Genomic DNA, 20,701 nt, shown 5'->3' with positions numbered 1-20,701 from the left:
TAAGTGAGTGGCACCGAGGGGCATAATCTGTTTTTCTAATATGACCACAAGCAGAGTGTTAGAAGAATTAGGCCGACAGCTGCTGGTCCCCCCCCCACTTCTGCCCCCCCTCCTCGCTCTCCCTCTCCCTTCCTCCTCGGCGTTTGCACACACCAATGGCAGCCGGGCCCTGCTCGCGATTTCTCTTAATCTTCCTCCACCATCCTGCGCTCTTTCCGCAGGCGGTGCTGCGAAGCCGGCAGAGCCCCGCGTCACACCTTACTGCTCTCTGAGATTGCTCCACAGAGAGCTCAAGGAGATGGCAATTCGGTGCTGATGCCGGCTGGCAGCAGTTGGGAAAGGGGAAGGAGGAGAGAGAGAGGGAGGAGGGGAGGGGGAAAAAGTTGGCACGGATACCAAGTTTTTCCCTAGAGAGACTGGGTGGGGGGGAGCGAGAGAAGAAGAGAGAAAATGACACAGTGAAAAGGAAACAAGGAAAAGGAGAGAGAGAGAGAGAGAGAGAGAGAGAGAGAATGAATGAATGAATGAAAGTTCTTTCAGACATCCACATGTGGGTATCCCCACCTCACCTCATTCATGACCCTCTAAAGATCACACCACCCAGTCAGGGTTCCCACCCATCCCCTGGCAACCCCCCAGCCAACCCAGAAGTTAAAGCAGCCCAGGCATGTTGCATTTGTGCAAGCGTGTATGTGTTGTGTGTTGTGTATGTGTGTGTCTGTGTGTGTATATGCCTGTATGTTGTCTGTTTTGGATCGCAGTAGAATGCAGTATGTAAATGAGATGGTTATTACCGCAATGTTCATCAAGCTGAGCCGAGAAGACATTAATAGCCTGATGAATATGCATGTGAATTTGTTAATTAAGTTAATTATTCTGCTGAAAATGCATTCGTCTTCCAAGGACATTTTCCCAATGATTTTTACATGCTCTAGCCATTAGTCATGCTATATTTTATCAGGGAAATGAGTTTGCTTAAGTTGTAAAAAAAAAAAAAAAAAAAGAGAGAGAAGAGAAATAGAGGGAAAAAAAGAAAGAGGAAAAAAATGAAAGAGGAAGAAGGAAAATGTGTTGAAGTTGAGAGTGGGAAGGCATCTGAGGCCGGCCTGAAGTTTGAGGCCCAGCTGGGCTTTTGAAGCCTGCCCTCGATTTTTATGGGTACCTCACTCAACAATTTTTTGCCCTTTTTTTGATGACAAACTTTTTTTTCCAGTGCCAAATTTCCAACACATTAATTAATTGTTGTAGCCAATTAACTGTAGTTGTGCAAATGAGTTTAGCACTAATTACCATGCAGTGCCTGTAATCACATAAAAAACTTGCTGAGAGAGAGAGGAGGAAGAGAGAGAGAGAGAAAGAGAGAGAGAGAGAGAGAGAGAGAGAGAGAGAACAGAAAGGGAGTGGTGGCAGGAGAGGAGGGGACCTGGAGTAGGACCATGGAAAGGGAGTAAGCAGGGGTCCTGAGATTTCCTGGTTAGGAGCCATCTTGGCTCCAAGAGGACATAGCTGTCTCCTAGACACATTCAGGACCTCTGACAGTCAGGAAATTTCAGTGGGGATAAGAGGTGGTAAAGAGTGGTCTCCCTTGTGTCTAAGAACTTCCAATCAAAAGACAGAGATACAGAATGGCTAGCTCTGGTTGTTTCAACAATGCAGTGGAGTTCCCATAAATCCTGAAGGCCTCGGTGCTCAGCCCCCATGGTTGGAATTACTGGATAGGGATGCTGAGTACTACTGGGAGAAGATGTACCATTTTTCATGGGCGATGAGAGATAGAGAAGAGTGATACGTAGAGTCAGCCTGGCTCTGGAGCCATAGGTAGATGGGAAATTGTTATGAGTCCACAGTCACTGGAAGAGGCCAAGGGAGCAATGGTAACATCAACTATAAAAGAGCCGGTTCCCGAAGGAGGAGGCAGCCTTTCGCCAGACACGCCTCCCAGAAGAGGAGCCAAACCTTCTCTCCTACAAGTTGGCATCTCTATCCGTCATGTCTGGGCCAACTCTAGGTTTCCACCTGTCAGCTTCAACCAGTGCCCAGAGGGTGAGGGACAGATCAAATAATTTCTCCGGCTCCTTCTCACTTAGTTGGAGGGAAAGAGCAGTGGTGAAGGTGGGACTAAATGCTGGACTGGCATTTTTGCTTCCACTCTGCTTGGCCCATGTTCCAGACACTGAGCCTGCCCAAGGTGTATGTGTGTAAATGAACTGTAGTTCCCCTCACCAACACCAAAAAAAATAAAAGTTGCTATATGTCCCTTACACCTCCAGAATAGAGAGCTCACTCGTTGTCATGGGCCTCAGTTTCCTTAGACCTTGTCAGAGATACATTCAACTTCACATTTCCAAGGAGGACTTTGCCCACTCATCGATAGACAATCAAAGGCTGGATCCTCCTTTTCCCATTCCAGGTCCCAGGTCTGTAGGCAGGTTGCTGGTGGGCTCCATCCACTTCAGTCTTGTTTTTCCCTGGCAAAGGGGAAACAATTTCAAGGGCACACGCCATACTGCCCCTGCTCCATGACACTGCTACTCTTCTAACCTATGAACCAAGTTAGCAGTGAGGACCTGAACTGACCCAGGTTGCTCCAGTATCTCTCTTCCAACACATTCCTTCCCCAGCAAACCTAATCAAGGTCTGAGAAAGCCTGGTGTAGTGAAAGAGCCCCACTGTCTTGGGTTCCAGGCTCTTCTTTGCCATTTAACAGCATGTGATCATGGGAAAATCATTTACTGGGAGCCTCAATTTTCCTCATCTATGAAATGGTACAGACATAGGGTAATAAGCATAATAATTGTGAATATAAAACACTCAGTGCACCAAGTAAAATGAGCTACTTCATTAATTCCTAGTGAGACTACAGCGTTCTTTAACAGGCGAATGGCTAACCAAATTGTGGTTACAACCCGTACCACGGAATAAATAAAAGGCCCAAGCTATTGATACGTACAAAAACTTGGATGCATCTCCAGGGAATTATGGGGAGTGAAAAAAAAAGCTAATCCTAAAGAGTTGCATAGCGTATGACTCCGTTTTTGAAACGATAAAATTTTAGAAGTGGAGGATAGATGAGTGGTTGCCAAGGGTTAAGTTAAGGAGAGGGTGAGGTGGGCGTGATTATAAAAGGGCAATATAAGGAATCCTTGTGGTGCTGAACTGTTCAGTATCTTGACTGTAGTGGTAGATATATATTTACACAGGTAATAAAATTGCATAGAACATAACTGCACACACACACACACACACGAACAAGTAAAACTGGGGAAATCTGAACCGGACTGGTGGATTGTATCAATGTCTAATATTCTGGTTGTGATATTACACTGTAGTTTGGCCAAATGTTACTATTAGGTGAAAGGAGGCAAAATGTACAAGGGAGTCTGTATTATTTCTTACACCTGCATGTGAATCTACAATTACCTCAATTAAAAAAAAAAGCTATGATAGATTATTAATGTCTCTGCTGGGTATAAGACGGAGAAGGGACTGCCCTTGTGTTTCCACTGCAGAATTCCAGAGGGGAAGATTAAAAAATATTATTCTCATTAGGGTACATCAATAAAATGGTCATAGCCATGGGGAGGGGGCAGTATTTGTATCTGCTCACCCAAATAACTTCACTTCTTGGAATTCACTATAAAAATGCATGAAGTTGTGTGTGTTAGAATGTTTGTTGCGGTATTACTTAGAACAGTAAAAGTATCTAAAGGATTAAAAATAGGGCATGAGCCTTATAAATCATGGCATATCTAGGTGATGAAATAGTCTATAGACTTTAAACATACTTAAAAAAAAATACACCCAGCACAATGCCTGGCATGTAGCAGGCACTCAGTAAATGGTAGTTCTCTTCCCTTTACTGGGATGTTCTGGGCATCAAAAGAGCTAATGTACTTAAACAGTAAGGTGCCCGGTAAACGCCAGGTATGCTAGCCTACTGGCTGTCTCTCCCAGCTCCACCCTAGATGAAGCTGTGCTTCCAGGCAGAACACTGCCGAAAGTGCTCCTGGCTGAGAGGCATGGGAATGGGGAAACTGACTTCTTGGGGAGTCTGACTCAAGGGATTGGGACTATTTCTTTTCCAGGAGACTGCCACCCCCGGCCCCACACCATGAAGAAAACTATGGACATTCTCCCCAGCATATCCACATATTTGGCCTATCATTTCAGGGGATTCATGGAGTCTTTGAAGCCATGTCAGCCGTGCTGACACCATAAAAGTAATAGACTCTATTGCCTCAACCACTGTTGACGGAACACCTACTGAGTATCTATCTGGCACTGTCCTAGGTGCTTTATACACATCACTTCACTAAATTCTCTCCACGACTCTAAGAGGTTGTTCATTTGCATTTCAGACAAAGAAACTAGGGCTCAAAGAGGTTAAGTGACTAAGGTAGCACAGCTGATAAGTGGTAGTGCAGGTACTGGAACCCAAGGCTGTCTGCCTCCAAAACTTGTGATCTAACCACCATACATACTATATTTAGAAGGGCTGAGGAGGGATGCACTGCGTGAAAACTGCTCTGAGGCCCACATCTGAAGGGGCCCCAAAAAAGTAAACCTGTTCGTCCAATGCCCCTTGGGTAGGCACTGACTTAAATCCATCCTGGCAGAAGAAAAATTCCCGGCAGAAGAGAAGTAGGCCTTCTGAAGTTGTACATCCCATGAGTAAGTTTTTCCATATGTCTAACCTCTATCTTTTCTGCTTAAATCTGATCCCTTTTCCAATCTCATGTCTATTGGGGATGGTGAATATATGACATGGTGACCCTCCATGAAAGGTCTTACCAAGGTCAGGAAGGGATGGAGGGGCTTCTCCTTCCCCAGGTCGGTTAAGGCCATGACTAGGACACTTCAGTCCCTTTAGTCTCTTGGATGTGCCCCAAGGTAGATCAAACCAAAAGATTAGTGGGAGAAAATGGACCAGGAAGAAAAGCAGAAAGGAGTAGCCTAACCAGACCCAGGAGACCAGCTTGGAGGATGGCTTGGGACTCTCTCGGGACCTTCCTGAGTGCCAGGCTCAGGGTGAAGCTAAGGTGGGCAGCTCTTCCCACTGGGCTTAGCAGCAGCATGTCTGACATCTATCTGGCTGTGGAGGTCTGGCCAGCGTCCCTCACGCCAGAGCCTCATTTGTCTTGATACGACATCTCTATAGAAAGGAGGGGGCTGGGGGTTCTGTCACTGGATATTTACTCCTCCTGTTTCAATACTACATCACTGAACTTGTTCAGGACCAGGCAGCCCAACTGGGGGCCTTAGACATGCACGGGGAAGTGAATAATCTTGTGAGGAGGATGTTGGGATCCCATGGTTAGGTCCAAAGCCCTTTCTCTCAACAGAAGAGCCGCGAGGGCAACTGGAGCCTGAGTCTGGACACGTAGATTGGGGAGGGGAAGTCTTGCCCCTCCCTCCCTCTCCCTTCCCTCCTCCATACATTATTCTACCCTGCTGGGGCCCAAGCATGCCCACTGCTCACTTTCGCGTCCCTCACCACCTACCCTATGGATAGGAGAGGGTTAAAGGCATGGTATGGGCAAGCTATAAATTTCCCATCAGTGTGGGGAGAGTAGGACTGTTGGCAGGGAGGGGGCTGGGCTGGGGGGGAGAGGGGGAGCTGGGAAAAAGCCAGGAGGTTGTCTCTAGGTAACAATAAACACTGCAAGCAAGGAGCAGCTGTTACACTTACTCTCTCTGCATCACAATGCTGAAATAACACTAATAAACCAGTGTGCCCAATGCACAGGCATATACACATTTAGGGCCGGGCCCCACCGCACCCCCAGGGTTGCCCTCTGCTTCAGGTCAGGGCCTTTGGTGCCAGGGGACATACCAGTCTTGGCCTGGCTATACTTGCAGGGAGGATGGGGACTGATGAGTCAGTCTGAGTCAGAGTGGCTTTCTCAGAGTCAGGGGGGTGGCAAAGGCTAGGGCTTCTGGGTTCAGATCCTGGGGCCATTCACCAGTTGAAAGAGTTCAAATGGGATAACTCTTGGCTGGGAGATGGGAGAAGAGGAAAGCAAGAGAGAGAAAAATATAGGGAACAGACAACTACTTACCATGTCTTCTCAGATTAGAAGGGATGAAGTAGGTGGCCAGGAGTGGAATTGGATGAAGGGAGGTGAAAGAAAAGGGAGGCCAAGGAAAGGTTTGAGAAAGAGAAACATGTGGTATTGAGGAGTGATTCCTATCTCTCTCACTCACTCACTCATTCACTCTGTGTCTCACCCCACCTGGTGCACCCAGGCTCCCCTCACAGCACCACTTGTGTACTAGAGACAGGTGATTGTTAGTTCAGTTCCGCACTGAGTTCCCTTATGGGTATCCCAGAGGGGTCCCTGGGCTCCTGAAGCTCTCAGGGAGTGCCGGGGGAGTGGAGCTGCTCCCATGTTCCTACATGAAGAGCGGCTGGTCTGCCGCTTTCTCCAACCAAAACTGTCTCTGAATCTCTAGGAGCATCACAGCAGAGGGGCCCTCACCCCAGCGGGAGAGCAGAGACACCAGCAAAGAAAGGAATAGCTAGGCAAATGAATACTGAGATTGTCAGAGAACTCCCCTCCTCTGCGCCCATCCTTCTCTGAGTTTAAAGGGAGGGTATTTACTATTATGTATCTGGATACACTGGTACCCAACATCCCTATTGCCTTTGATGAAAGAAGAAGGCCCCTGGGACTGTGGTCAAAAGCATGGGTGGTTCTCCTGGTCCACCTTCTGGCCCTTTTCTGCTGGTGTGATCTCAAATAAACTATCCTATCATCCCTCTAATTCAGAAAGGATGGAGAAGATGCTTGTTGCCAACCTGGCCTGTAAGAGAAGAGGGAATCAGCACTTTTGAAGATCTGTGACGCCTATTTCCAGGGAAGAGAGTACAAAACCAAGTGGTAATCCTTCCAGGTTCTAGTCTTATAATATAGTGCTTAAAAAAAAATAATTCCTAAGTCATGTGGTACCAGCTAGGTGCCAGAGCTCTGGGCAAGCAACTGAGGGCAGGGAGAAGTCCTTCTTCTGGAAGGTGCCCAGGACCTCGGAGCTGCCTCTGTGCAGCCAAGGGTCACTGAGGGCAAGGATAACTGGCCTCCCCTAGCCTTTCCTCTCTGAGAAGCCTCTCACTGGAATGCTCAGCCTCCCTTGCCCTCTTTCCCATTTCCCTCTCCTTTCATAGCTATGGCCTCTCCTTGCCCCACAATCCAGATGAGAGACCTTCATCCACAGAGCTCAGAGTGGGGGAAAAACAGGCAAAAGAGAGCTCTAACAGGCCTGGGCCCCCTTCCCCTCTGTTGTTTTCATGAGCCGCCCCCATTGCTATGAGTCACCAGAACCTTGAGCTCAGCTGAGCTGCCAGCAGCCTTCTCCCTACCCCCCTCCTCCTGCCAGGCAGATATGTACTCAAGGGCCCCAGAGCCCACCATCTTCCTACTCGCAGGGCCAGAGCCCCCTCCTTTATCTCTAGGAATCTGCAACACAGACACATTGAGTTGAGCGAGCAAAGGAGGGCAAGAGACCCCAGCATGTGCTCTGTGCTGGAGCAGAGAGCTGGCTGCCTGTACGGCAGAGCAGGATCGCCAGCCAGGAGAGCTGGCACACTTGGGCACACAGCCTAGTCCGCATGTGAGGGGGGCGTAGGAGAGGATGGGGTAAGGAGGTTGTTTCAGAAGCAGGCATCTATCTCCTCCTGGCTCCCCCTCTGGTCATTGTTTCTTCTCCTTGGCCTCTCTCCCTGGGTGTTCTGGACATCAGGACGCTGCCACCTGAGATGCTCCTTCCCCTCCTTCACGGCTTAAGGAGCTAGAGAGGGGATCTGCATGACAGACTTCAAGGTGTCAAAGTGGGAGGTTCAGATACCCAGATCTCTCTCCATCCAGTAGGACACACTGAGGGAGGAGGAGGAAAGTGGTCCTACCAGAGTAAAAGCTAAACCCTGGGCCAATACTGGGCTCCTCAATGATTCCCTTTTCTCCAAAGTGCAGGGGATTCTGGGTACTGCTACCTCTGCATTCCACTTACTTCAAGTCTATCCCTCCCTCTTTCCCTGCAAAGACTAGGGGTTTCTTCTGGACTCCAGAGCAGGCTCCACGCTCTGACTCTGATGCCAAGGCTGTAGATCTGGTATCCTTGGCTAAACCTTGGGAATATAAGGCAGGGCTGGTGGGGCTCAGGGGAAGGGAGGCCATATTCCTTACAGCGACAATCGAGACTGAATGCTTTAAGGGCCTTTTAGCCCCTCCAATATGCCTCCAGTGTTGGAGTAGGGGTAGACAGGAGTGAGAAAGAGGGCCTTTAAAAGCCTGACATCCTCTCCCTTCCTTCTTCACTGCATGCTCTTCTCCACTGCTCTTTGAGAGGAGAAATAGCAGCTCTGTAAATAGAAGCCATCTAATAAATGCCCCAGAAAATATTCAATATGAATGGCCTGCCCTATGTTAGGCAGCCAGCCCTACCGGTGGGATACAGGCCTCTCAGTTCCCAACGTTTCCCGTTCTATCTCCTCCCCACTTTCAGGCTTCTCCCTGACCTCCCCTGACAAGAGAATCTTCCTTGGCACAGGGAAGTTCAACTCCCTGGCACTGTTCTCCCGGCCTACCGCCACCCCTGAAGGCCCTCAGAAGCAGTGGGAAAGCTAGATGGGTTCTTTCCAGGCTATTCTGGGGGATGCAAGGGGGCCATTCTCATCTTGTTGGCAGTAGAGAAGGCAGAGAATCAGACATCCAAGGAGATGACCCTGAGAGTCTAAGGACAGAGCGGGGTGAGGCTGGGGTCACTTAGAGAAGCACATCTTGCTCTTCCCCAGGGCCTTTGGGGTATAAAATGGTGTACTGAGATGGAGGAGAGGACCATTCTGGGAATGGGGGAAGCTGTGTGCCCATCCTTGCCCTGACCCCAACTTAGTCTCATGAAGCACAGAACAAAGAATGCTGAATTTTCTGAGGAAGGAAGACGGTGCCTGGAAATGGCACCTTTGGCGACCTGGTGGAAAAGTCCCTTTTCTCCTTTACCCTAGTGTCTGAACAGTGAAGGAAGCAGCGGGGTGGGGATGGGGACAGCTGGAAACATGCCCTTCTCTCCACTGTGCACCAACACCTCATAGCCAGATGGGGCCTAAGAGCTCTGGGGCCATGGCACCACATGAATACAGGGGCATTTCTGAAGCCTTGAGTTTTATTTCTGTCTCTGCTCAGCTTAGATGTGGATAAGAAGTATAAGGCCACTCCTCGCTACATTTTTCTGCTTAATTTTCTCTAGCAGCTTATATTGCAACAGGGAAACTTGTGATAAAAATCTAAAGAAAAAAAATCTCAATATTTACTCACCATTGGGGGATTTATTTCTAGGTTAAGGAACTGGGGTAGTTGGTGCATTTCCTTCCCTGTGGACCTTATAGAATATGGTAAAATCCTACAGGAGTGGCGGCGGGGGGGCAATGAGAGATCTCTCTGGAAGTAAGGGAATGGATAAGATGACCCCTGGAACAGGGAAATGTTCCCCCAGTAATGCACCTGCCTGACTCCTCTGAGTTGCTTCCAAGACTCCGGGGCCAGAGACAGGCGACTCCAGGCAATAGAGAATATCCTGCTGACCCTCTTCCCTTGACTTTCCTCTCCACACCCTACCCTCCTACCTTTCTCTGTGTTCCCAGGAACTCTTCAAGTCCTGGAACACAAAGCAACACCAGGACAGGATTCAACTGATTTCCCCTCTCTGGGTCTCCATTTCCACATCTGTAAAATGAAGCTTTGGCAAGATGAGCTCCAAGTTTTCTTCCTTGCAACAGTAAGGTTCTGAGTCATCCCCTAAAAGCACCAGGCCTCATTTGCATGCTGTTTTGCATGTAATCTCCATGGCACTTATTTTATGTCTAAATGTGCAGAAATACCTCTGAACCCTAGCTTTCTCCTTCCTCTCACCACAGTCTCTGGTTCTATGGTCCCTAGCTCTCGTCCTCTCTCTTCAAAGCTCTTCCCCACCTTCCTTTCACAATTTTACAGCACTCACTGGGACAAGCCCAACTGGACAAAACCCTAAGAGCAAGAAAACGGCCTTACCTAATATCCTGGCTGCAATTTTGGGCCCCAGACCTGAGTCAACCGGTGCAGTTCTATCCTTTTTGGAGGTCCTGGCAATTGGGGGGAAATCCTGGCACCTCTCCTCAGTGCCTCCCCTCCTCCTCCACCTCACCATTCTCCATGCCAGAACGCAAAGTGGCCAGTGATTGATGGGCCTGGGTTCCTGGTAACCGCACCCAGTGGCCCAATCCTCCTCCCTTACCCAATCCCTCCCCTGTCCCTATTCAGAGATCAGATTGTCTCATGTTGGTCCCTGAGGTCCCATTAATTAAAAATACATCCAATTAAATGGCAGGTGAAAACGTGCTATTGGAGCTCTCCACCCCCCTGCCCCAGCTTGATCCCCCTCCCCTTAAAGGCTCAGCTGTGCTTTGAGCTGAGGAAAAAAAAAAAAAACCAGAGAGAGAGAGAGAGAAAGAGAGAGAGAGAGAGAGAGGAGAAGAAAGAGGGAGAGAGAAGAGGAAGACATAGGGGGGTGGGGTATGTCTGTGGAGGGGGCATGCTATTTGAACCTCTGCCAGGGTAGCATGTGCCAGCCTGGGAGGGTGGCACTGTGCCCTGGTGTCTAATTTCTGGAGGTGTGAGTAGGTTCAGTCAGCTGTATACCCACCTCCATTTCCCTTAAAGGGGCAGAGGGAAGTCAAAGGGCATGGCTAGCCGTGCTGCCCTCCTTCTGGACTTGGTGGGTGAAGGGCAGAAGTATAAATGGCAGAAGGCCCATTGGTGGGGGAGGTGTTCAGGGGTTAGAAGAGTCTGGAGCCTCCATTCTTGGCATATTCTTGCTCTTCCCCACACTGCAAAGAAGATAAAGAAGAGCCGGCTGGGACCCAGGTGGCAGGGCATGGCAATGCTCCCAAGCCAGACTGTGCCTACCTCTGCCCACAGGAAAGCTGAGAAAAGAACTAAGGGAGGGAGGAAGGAAGGAGCCATAATTTGGGGCGGGGGGGGGAGCAGATGGGTCAGATAGGATAAAAAATACAAGGATGGACATTTGTGCAGGCACCACATTCCCCCTGCACCTATAGGCAAGAGGGTCTGGAAGGACCTGTTCTGCTTGCCCTTTCTCTAGGCAAAAAGAAACAGCAATAGTGTGAATTCACCTCGACCTGGCTGCCTGGCAGGCTGCGAGTAGGCTATTTCCCTTGATGAGCACTCATAACTCTCATTCTCCTCCACACTTACAATGTCCCGAGCATTTTGTCAGGTAAGACATCTACCCCCCTTCTGCCCCTCGTAAAGCCCTGTGACCCCAAGCAAAGCAAAACTAATGGGCACTGAAAGCTGTTGGGAGGGGAGCTAGGAATGGGGTGACGAAGGGTGGCACTCAGAATCCAGGCAGAAGTGGGGGTGCGTTGCCGACCCAGAACCCCCGCCTGGCCTCCTTGGCAGCCTCAGTACCTCCTCACTTCACTTTAACGCTAATTGGAGATTTTAATCTGCGCTGCTGCTCTGCTCAGGGTGCTGGGGGTAGCGCCAGCTGTGCAGTAATTCCAGCAGCACCGACTGTTTAATCAAGCTGTCCTCCTGGGGAGGGGCCCTCGGGCACGGGGTAGGAGGGAGGAGGAGCACCTCTGTCATCCCTTAGCCTGTGCAGCCTGGAAGGGCTTCATAGAGACTGAGGATCAATTGTGTGGTACCTTAGCCCTGGAAGGCCCCTTGAATCCCTGGCGGAGCCATCACACTGTATGGGGTCAGCATGAGGCTCATTGGCCAAAGCGGCCCCCCTCCCCATCCTGCTTTCTGACACCTTTTTGACAGAGCTCTGGGGTGTCCTGGGGTGTCCTCCAGCCACTCAGACTGCAAACATCCACTAAACCATCTTGAGCTCTGCAGGTTTGTCCTGGGGGAGGTGATGGGGGGGTAGAAGGCTGAACTTTCCCACTCTGTCTTCTCCGTTCTCTCTCCAGCACTCTCTCACTGACAAAGATACTTCTCTTAAAACACTACAAGAGATTTTTTCCTCTGAAAAACCACAGGTACCCCCACTCTTTGGACTAAAAAGTGGGGTGGACAGAAGGAGGCTGCTACACCCTGAGGGAGATAAGCACCTGTGCAATGTGTTGGGTGACTAGAGCCAGGCGGCTTCCCAAGCTCAGCTGGGAACACACTGAGATCTCAGGCCACTGGGGCAAAGTGTTCAGGGTCTCAGGCCATTTTTAAGGAAAAACAAGTGGTACTAATTATTCTTTTGGCTTCTTAAGCACCAGTGTAAGGCTCTCTTGGGGTCTTTCTGACCTCTGTCTTGGGGAAAGGGTGCCCCCATTGCCCAAACTCTATCTAAGGGACAGGAGTTTTAATTGGTCAGCAGCACCCTCGTGTGGCAGAAACCAAGACTGCAGCTGCCCAAGTGGCCTAGCAGCTTTGAGGGATCAGCCAGCCATGCTGACAGACAGGTGGGCGGGGTTATAAATGTGCTCTCTGTGCCATCAAGGTACTCCATGCATACTTACTGCTTTAACCGCTTCCAGGGACATTTCCTGCTTTTTAACACCTGCCCTATCCCTCCCTCCATCCCATCCTAACCCCAGCTCAAGGTATGTGCCTGTCAGGGGAAGGAGAACTTTAACCAGAGCTGGCATTTATTTAAACCTGCTGCTTGTGCTGTCTGGATTGCAGGGGTGAGAAGAGGCACTTCTGAGAGAGGACACCTGAGGTCAAAAGGGTAAGCTGAGGTCACCTCCAATGGCAGGAGAGGCTCTGGCATTCCTGCCAACTCTCTACAGGAGCGAGACAAGAGATGCCACATGAGCATAAGACAGAGTATCACTTAGTGGTGAGTTGTGGGGACAAACAGGGACAGACTCCAGATTCTGAGATCCTTGTCATCAGGAATGGATACCAGATAAAATACCTTTCCCTCAAAAGATTCAGGTACTGTCCAAGGATGCCAGGCCCTGGGCAGAATGCACATATGGGGCTCCAGACTTCCAGCCCAAGCAAAGGGCTGCCTGTCATTAGACCTTTCCCCTCCAGGGTCATATACCATCTGTTTCCGGGTCACTTCTTCCCACACCCACTAAATGGGGGAAATGGTTCTGAACTACAGAGAAGGGGATAGAGATTTAACATCAGGAAGGTCTTGTTAAAGATTAGGGCTGGAAGTCACCAAAGCAGAGAGCTGAGTCACTATAGCCTTCTCCTTGTTGAAGATATTTAACAACAGACAGAAATATTCCCAGAGGGAAATATGACCCTGCTTGGGGTTGGTGGGTAGGAGCACACCTACCTAGCAGCCAGAAGGGTGGGGTGGGCACTGGAGGCTGGTGACCTGCCTGGTTCTGGGCATTTGAGGGTGGAGAGAAGCAGCCTTGTAGGCCTCTACTTCTGGTGTCTCACACTGTATTTGGACAGGTGGGTCACCCAGGAAGCCTGGAAAGAAGGTATAGAGGCGTATGAGAGATCATGAGAAGAGACCGCACTGCCTATCCTGACTTAGAATGAAGGGAGAGAAAATAGCTTCTTGGGAAAGAAGAAGAAGGCAGGGCTGTGTGTGTAAGAAATGGTGGGTAAGTGAGGCAGGTGTCGTAGGGGAAAGGCTGAGAGTAACTGACCTCAGCATTCCACCATAGAGGAATATGTATTAGCACAGCTGGCCAAGAGGAAAGAACAGGAATGAAATGACTGTCAGGGAATATAAACGGGGTTACCCACTCTAGCCAGGAGGGAGAAGTTGTTAATAAGAAGGTAGGATACCATAATAGGGTCAAACAAAAAGCTAAGGAAACTCCTTTGGAGATCTTTGGGAATAAGAAACTTCCCTGAGGCAGGGCTGTGTGTGTGTGTGTGTTCATTATAAAAGCAGGGCTGTGGCCACTGATTGACGTTAGGTCCCTACCTGGCTTGAGTCTGTGAAAGACAGTGAATTTCTCAGGGCTCTGGATACCAGGTGACTGACGGACATCACCGAATTCCTCAGGGGCCATCCCTCCTCCTGCTGTTGCCATCTGTAAAGGGAAAATGACAGGTTACATTAGACATCAGATAAGGGACTTGACACCAAAGAGGGTCTTTCGTCTTTTACCCAGGAGCATGGCCTTGGTTGGTACCAGCGATGATGATGGTCACCATTCTTCCAATTCCCTCCAGCCTGAATTCATGAAGCCCAGAAGGATTCCTGAACCTTAAATATGCTCCCAGAGTTTTAACTGTTCTACCTCCAAGGAACTAACTCCCAGTCCAATAAAGTAAAAACGATACTTAAGAGATTAAGAATTCAATAGAAACAGAAGCTGTGCAACCCAGAATTATAAAGGGCTATGAAGGTTCAAGGTTAAAGCAAAGGTAATGCAAGGTGAATGGAGAAGGTCATTTAGTTTTAGATCAGAGTATCAGCTGGTATTTGAGGCTCTCTTGTCCAAAACAGCTTCTTAAAGAAGGGCTCGGAGGCAAAAAAAAAAAAAAAAAAAAAAAAGTCCTGTGAAACAGAAAAGAAGTTTGCAGGACAGCAGACTTGATGGAATTTGAGCAAGTAGGTCTGTCATACATTCTCTATGTAGGGATTCATTTGCATGGGGACCAATTTCACATTCCCCCCATGCTATCAACTAGGATCTATTTCTTTGTTGTCAGCAGACAGTGTTCATTTCACAGAGCCTCTGCCCCTCTGACCTAGACCTGTAACTATCTGTAAGCGGCCCAGTGGTGCCTTTCTTTCTCCAAAATTCTGCTTTCAGCTTACGGACTCTTCAGCATTCCCCTCTCAGTTCATCAGTGGCTCCCAGGTTCATATGCATAGTACTGGAGGGACTTCCAAGGTCCCTCACTTTCTGGGGGAGGTCCAAAGATGGGAAGGGAGTCTGCACACCAGAGTAAGATGACTTCAGAACCTGCCATGCCTGTCAGTGCCCTGAGCACGCTATTTAGGGTTTAGGTCACTATGGAGCACCCCACCACCTTCCTTCGGCCTCATCAAAGGAGAAAGCCAACAACTCAATACTAAAAAAATGGAAAAAAGAAAAGAAAAAAGGGAGAGGGGTAGAACTCCTTCATCCCTAATTTCCCTATAACCTCAAAGAATATCACATTTGACTCAGAATTCTATAATCCGTTCTCACTTATTCAGACACTCCCCTTGGTTTTCCAGCAGGTGAGATGTATTTTGTTTCTCCCTTCCTTCTGATTTTCCTTCTTAATATAACTGTATTGTAACACAAAGAAGCCTGAGTTGAGATTTAGGGTAAATTCCTCACATTGCCTCTGAGACTCTTTTCTGGCTGCTCAACCCCCAGAAATGGTGGCAAGTGCTCCTTGAACTTTGGGGTAACTCTGAGGGCATCAGGATTGTTGGCCATGGCTGTTACTTGCTTCCCAGTATGAATCAGAATTCTTGACTCTAAATAAAGATTATACCTGTACAGTTTGCATGTCACTGAAAAATTAGTCTTTGTGGTAAAAATATGTATTGCTTCTCACTTTTTCTACTAATGTTTTTCATATCTACCTTTCCTCCTCAATCTGTCCCTCCCCCCTCAAAATCTGACAGCCCTACCCTTCCTTTTCTAAGGAAGCTTGGGGTCTCACGAGTCTGGGGGTTCATGTAGGTTAAGATTCTGGCCTCTTGGATTCTAATCTTGCCTCACTCTGAGACTGTGGGCAAGGCACTTCCTTCACTAAGCCTCAGTTTCCTGTTCTGAGAAGTTGAATTAGGTGATCTCTAGGGTCCCTTTCTAGTTCTGTCCATCTATGATTCTGTAAGTGTCTTTCCATCAGGAAGTGAGACATTCCCGCCTTTCACACCTTCTCTCTGGGCCAATGCAGGAAGAAGCTCCCCTGTAGATGCCTGCCTTTCTCATGCTGGCTCAACTAAGGGACAAAAAAAGTGAGTCCCAGTAGGAGGCCTTCCTTTAAGTGCCCAACTCCTTCCATTAGGAAAAAAAGATTTTAAGAAGGTGATCGAACTCTAACTCTAAATCTTGATAAAGCAGGTATGAGACAAGGCAGGTGTATGGGGCACGAAAGAGTATGGTAAGTGTGCCCCCCAAACACACACCCTAGACTGTTTAAGAGTCTGAGCACATACTTGGCTTTGCCCTAGAGAGCCCCATAGAAGTAGTGGCTGCTTATCCAATACAACTGTGTGTGGCTGGAATAAGCAAGCAAGGACATCCAGAGCACTGACATAAATGTCCTATCAATGCACACACTCACTCCTGTTCTCGCCTGCTTTAGGTCTCTGTGTGCCTTGTAAGAAGCTTTGGGGGGAGGGGACACCACATCCCAATGTTCCCCCTCCCCAAAGTCACAAAGGAAGACAGTGAGACAGGAGCTACTTGGCTTCCTATAAATTGTTTTGTCCTTCCTCACAGCTGCAATCAGAAGCTAAGGGCTCCCGCAGGCCTTGTTCTGATCCGCTGCAGGCGATGGAGGGTTTTTGAAACGGAGAGGACTTGGCGGCAGCCCCGGTTCAGCTGCCATTGGGACGGGCTAATGGGCTCATTCGGGAAGACCCCCGCCTGCCACACTAAAGAGTCCCCTGCCGACCCCCTCCCCAGTCCCAACCCAATTAATAAATGGGGGCTCCCACTTTATGGCTCTGGGAGCAGGAACCAGAGATACAAATGACCCCCAGGGAGGGACAGAAAAAGGCCTTCCAAGAATCAAGCCAGAGAATTGTGCCTCCACAGGCACATGCTGCCACAGGCTAGTCATATCCCATTTCAGAGCATTAAAGGGGAAGAAACTGGCAAAAAAAATCCGTGTTTTCTTTCCCAGATGTGAAGTGGGATAGCATTCTTGAAGTCTGTGGGCACACCCCAGCAATAAACTCTCTTTTACCTGGTTTTCCAACCTGAAAAGGTTATGGTACAGGTGATCACCTAGGCACACACCACATGCTGCTCTATTTTTCAGGGGTAGAGCTCCCTCCTAGACATGCAATACCGAACACAGACACATCCCATCAAGTGGTTAACAAAGTAAACACTCCCTACTTCTTAAAAACAAAGTGGCCCTTTCCAAGCTCTCAGCACCATCAATGGCAAAAGTATGTCCTGGGCTCATCATCTTCAGGTTATCTTTTATCCCTCCCTTCACATCCAAACTATCACCAAGCCCATCCACTTCCTGTCTTCTCATTCCCGTCTTACTCGAGTGCAGGCCCTCAGGACTTCACATCTGAACCAGAACAAAAATATCCTAGGCAAGCTGTCCTGCTTCCTTCACCCGTGCAGCTGCAAAGGTCTTCAACGTCACATTCACCTCATCACGCTCTGCTGTTGCTGCTTACCAAATCAAATTCACATTCCTCATTCGGGCAACAAGATTGCTCTTCCGACCTTTTTTCCTAATACTCCTTTTCTGTACCACCCTGACTATAATCCATTCACAGCCTTCTTTACAAAACACACATAAAGCTTCTTTCATAAGTTTTCTCTCTCTAATCACCTTCCTCTTTTCTGTTCCATGTCCCCTATCTTCACTACCTTCAAAGAATCTTTTCTGGTTCACTCCACTTTTTTCTAATTATTTTTTTGCTTTGGCTCCCCTTGTACTAGGTTACTATTTTATTTTATAACCTGACTTATAAATACCAATTCCCCAGTCTTTCCCACACAAGTATGAGGCTCATCTCTCACTAGACCCAGAAGCTTCCAAAAGGTGGGACCCTCCCCTAATTTCCCCCCAGAAGTTGCCCTGTACTCAGGACATGACTCAGCTAATAACATTCCTACTCCCCATTGAAACAGCCCTCATGGGATAACTCTTGGGATATTACAGCAAACAACTCCAAGGAATACAATCTTATTCTCAATGTCAATTTTCAGGCTGCCACCTGCCCCTACCAATACTGAACTTGGCACCAAGTCTTTCCAAAATTACAAGTTGTTTCATGACTTCAAAGTGTATTGGAAAAACACACACACAAAAACATGGCCACTGAAGGAATCTGTTTATCTCCTTGATTCATAGTATATAAACACTGTTTTCTTTGAAGACTTCTTAGGATGAGAAGACCTGTTTTGTTCCCTATTTCTAAGATTAATCCTATATTCTCAGGTCATGACCTGAATTTCTGGAATGCAAATCAACCCCAATAGTAATAGTAATCTTGTTCCCTACCAGCCCTGCCTCTAGCCTACCTCTGACCATTATATTTTTGGACGGTTTCTAGGAATAGAGAAGTTATTCATGAGTCTCCTTCTATTATTTAGGGAGTACTTTCTTAGATTAACCTCACTCTCAAAACTCTCACTCTTCACTTCCTATAGTTTAGCCCTGTGTGGTTAGACAGGAAAAAGTGACTGGCCACTCCCCTTTATCTCCTACACTATTGCTTAGGATGATAAGATGAATTTGCCTTTTAATCTTTCCCTTAGCCTCAGGGGCTTAAGAATCAAGGTAATAAAAGCGAAGCACTTACTTAGCACAGTGCCGGACATATAGTACTTTCCTGACAATGTTAGTTCCTGTTCTCTCCCAACACCTTAGGTTTCTTCTTTCTGGGCCTGTCCTCCCCACCCCACCCCCACCCGCCCACTGGCTAAAGATGGCACTGAACTAGACAAACTAATGTCCTTTTGTAGCTCTAACATTCTGGTTAGTTTGCTCTTTTATGTACTGTCTTCACTTGGATCTAAAACGAAGGGGAGTGGAATAATATTAGTTTCCAGGGTGACCTAAAATGCATAAAACCACTTGCAGGAGAGTTTTAAAACTCCAAAAATACAAATAACTTTGTAATGTGATGCATCCATATCATTCCCTTATTCTTGAATTACCCTCTTGAACTACATAGATAGCAGTGCTATACTAAATGTCCCTATATAAATTATTTCCTTAACATAATCTAGCTTCCCTAGTGAAAGTCTTTGTAACGTACCCCAGCCTACGGGCCCTAGGCCCAACCTCCAACCATAAAGGTAACACTACCCTAATCAAGGGTAACTCTTTCCTCACTGGTGTTTTGATGGAGCCTTCCTGAAATGAATTTTGAATCTTTAAGGCATTATCCCTTAACTTTCACTAGCCCAACCGTAATTTTTCCTTCCACCCCATATTCCCATCTCTTCTTTATATGCAATTATACCTAAGTCTTTCTACAGTTCAGCTACCAGACGCTCTAGTTCTCCCTTCTTTCTATCTCCTTCTCATTATGAGACCTCTTACAAATAAATACTGGTACAAGGCCAAACTCAGAAGGTCCTGAATTTATAAAGAGGGATCAGGCTCCTAAACTTTCTCTTTGAATCCAGCCTCTTCTCCTGGGCCAAAAGCATTCAAAACTGCACTAGCCTTGGTGGTGGTGGTGGGGGGAGGGTGTTGTCTGCAAGCTTATCCTCATCAAAGGGGTCCCTCATTAGGCAGTGTCGTAGTTCTGAGACAGCCCACCAGGTTCCTTAAAGAAAAGACACCTTCCTCCAAGACCCAGGCTTTGTTCACTTAGCTATGTCTGCTACATTGTAGCCTTTTTAAGGTCTTTCCATGTTGCCTCCCTCAGGGATGCTTTCTCTTGGATAAAACTCCTTCATTCCTTTAGAACTATCAACATTACCTATCTTCAGTTTACAACCATGGCAGAATAAAACATCCTCAAATCCATCTATTTAGATACAGGTCCCAGGGAACCTGTATGTAACTGAATTTACTCCATGGCTATACCCTCTTATTCCAGAGAAGTATCCTGTGGCTGAGGGCTGCATATTCAGAACGCTTCACTAACAACTACCCATCCAGAGAATATTAAAAACTTCGTATCAGCCTTTCTCTCAACCTTGGACTACTAATTTTTTACACAGAGATATGAGACAATCCAGTGGCCAAAGCGTTTCGGCACCCTAGTGATTAATTACCAGGGCATCAAGGCAACCTTCATTTGCTTCCTCATGGGTAGCAGGGCCCTCTTCTCACCAAGCTTTACTTCCCACAGACACCATCTGCAACTGAGCTTAGAAATGTCATCAGCAAAAGCAGCAGTCTCAGGATATGAGGGAAGAGGATGAAGTGAAGGTTGACATTCTGTCTTTCCTAGGCTGGTAAAAAAAATCTCTTGTACCCCACAGAAATTAAAAGCTCCTTTCTCAGCTATCAGCAATAAGCAAGCATGGTATTTTTTTTCGTTTGTTTCTTTTTTGCTTTCTCCTTCACCTCTCACCCAGTAAGTTCAGGCTCTGGAGTAGACATTCGTCTTCAGAATTGCCTCTCGCTACCCTTCAAAACTGTGAAGCAGCAATAACTCTAAAAACCCTGGGGGAGGTAAGTAATCAATACCTCTGGTAAGGCCTGAAGCATGCAAGTTGGGTAGAGAGTGGGGAGGAGAGAGAAAAATAGTAAATGAAAAGTGGGTGGACAGGAGATGGAGACAGTTGCACGTGGTGAGGAGTGGTAGAGTACCACCAGTAATTCCTTCAGGTGTCATACTTCCCCCAAAGTTGGTCAACCCTGACTTTGCAGTCAACTCTCAATTGAGAGTATTCCTAAATCTATGAGAAATGCCACACCTGGACAGTAAAATTAACCAGTGTCCAGGAATGCTCACCTTGCCTCTCAGGATAACCAGAACTAGCAGTTCCATCTCTCCCTTGGAATGGCTGACTACTTACTCACTTCCATTCCACCTAGCCCTTCAGGTGAGCAAGTTGTGAAGAAAAGTAACTCAATACCTAAAAAAACAATCACGCTATGGGACAATCTTGAATAACAAC

General features: G+C 47.7%; 1 protein-coding gene across 14 annotated transcripts in view; it reads right to left on the bottom strand.

The window, feature by feature from the left end:
* CDK12 (cyclin dependent kinase 12) overlaps positions 1–20,701 on the bottom strand; it is a 71,688-nt gene that overhangs the window by 8,465 nt on the left and 42,522 nt on the right. For 4 of the 14 annotated variants that reach the window (XM_074320421.2, XM_074320429.2, XM_019747677.3 and 1 more), the window contains 4 exons: positions 13,897–14,005; positions 13,288–13,430; positions 10,672–10,855; positions 2,263–2,468 (listed from right to left, as the gene is read on the bottom strand). Coding sequence is in view for 6 of the 14 variants with exons in the window: in XM_019747677.3 (XP_019603236.2) it covers positions 13,974–14,005 (32 nt within the window). In the remaining 8 variants the exon portion in view is untranslated. The remainder of the gene's footprint in view (positions 1–2,262; positions 2,469–10,671; positions 10,856–13,287; positions 13,431–13,896; positions 14,006–20,701) is intronic. The other 10 variants (XM_074320425.2, XM_074320431.2, XM_088802241.1 and 7 more) reach the window with 6 other exon arrangements.

This window comes from Rhinolophus sinicus, chromosome 12, assembly GCF_057876585.1.
Source record: "Rhinolophus sinicus isolate RSI-liver-muscle chromosome 12, RSI-T2T, whole genome shotgun sequence".
Taxonomy (NCBI): domain Eukaryota; kingdom Metazoa; phylum Chordata; class Mammalia; order Chiroptera; family Rhinolophidae; genus Rhinolophus; species Rhinolophus sinicus.
This window is presented reverse-complemented; position numbering and strand designations above follow the sequence as displayed.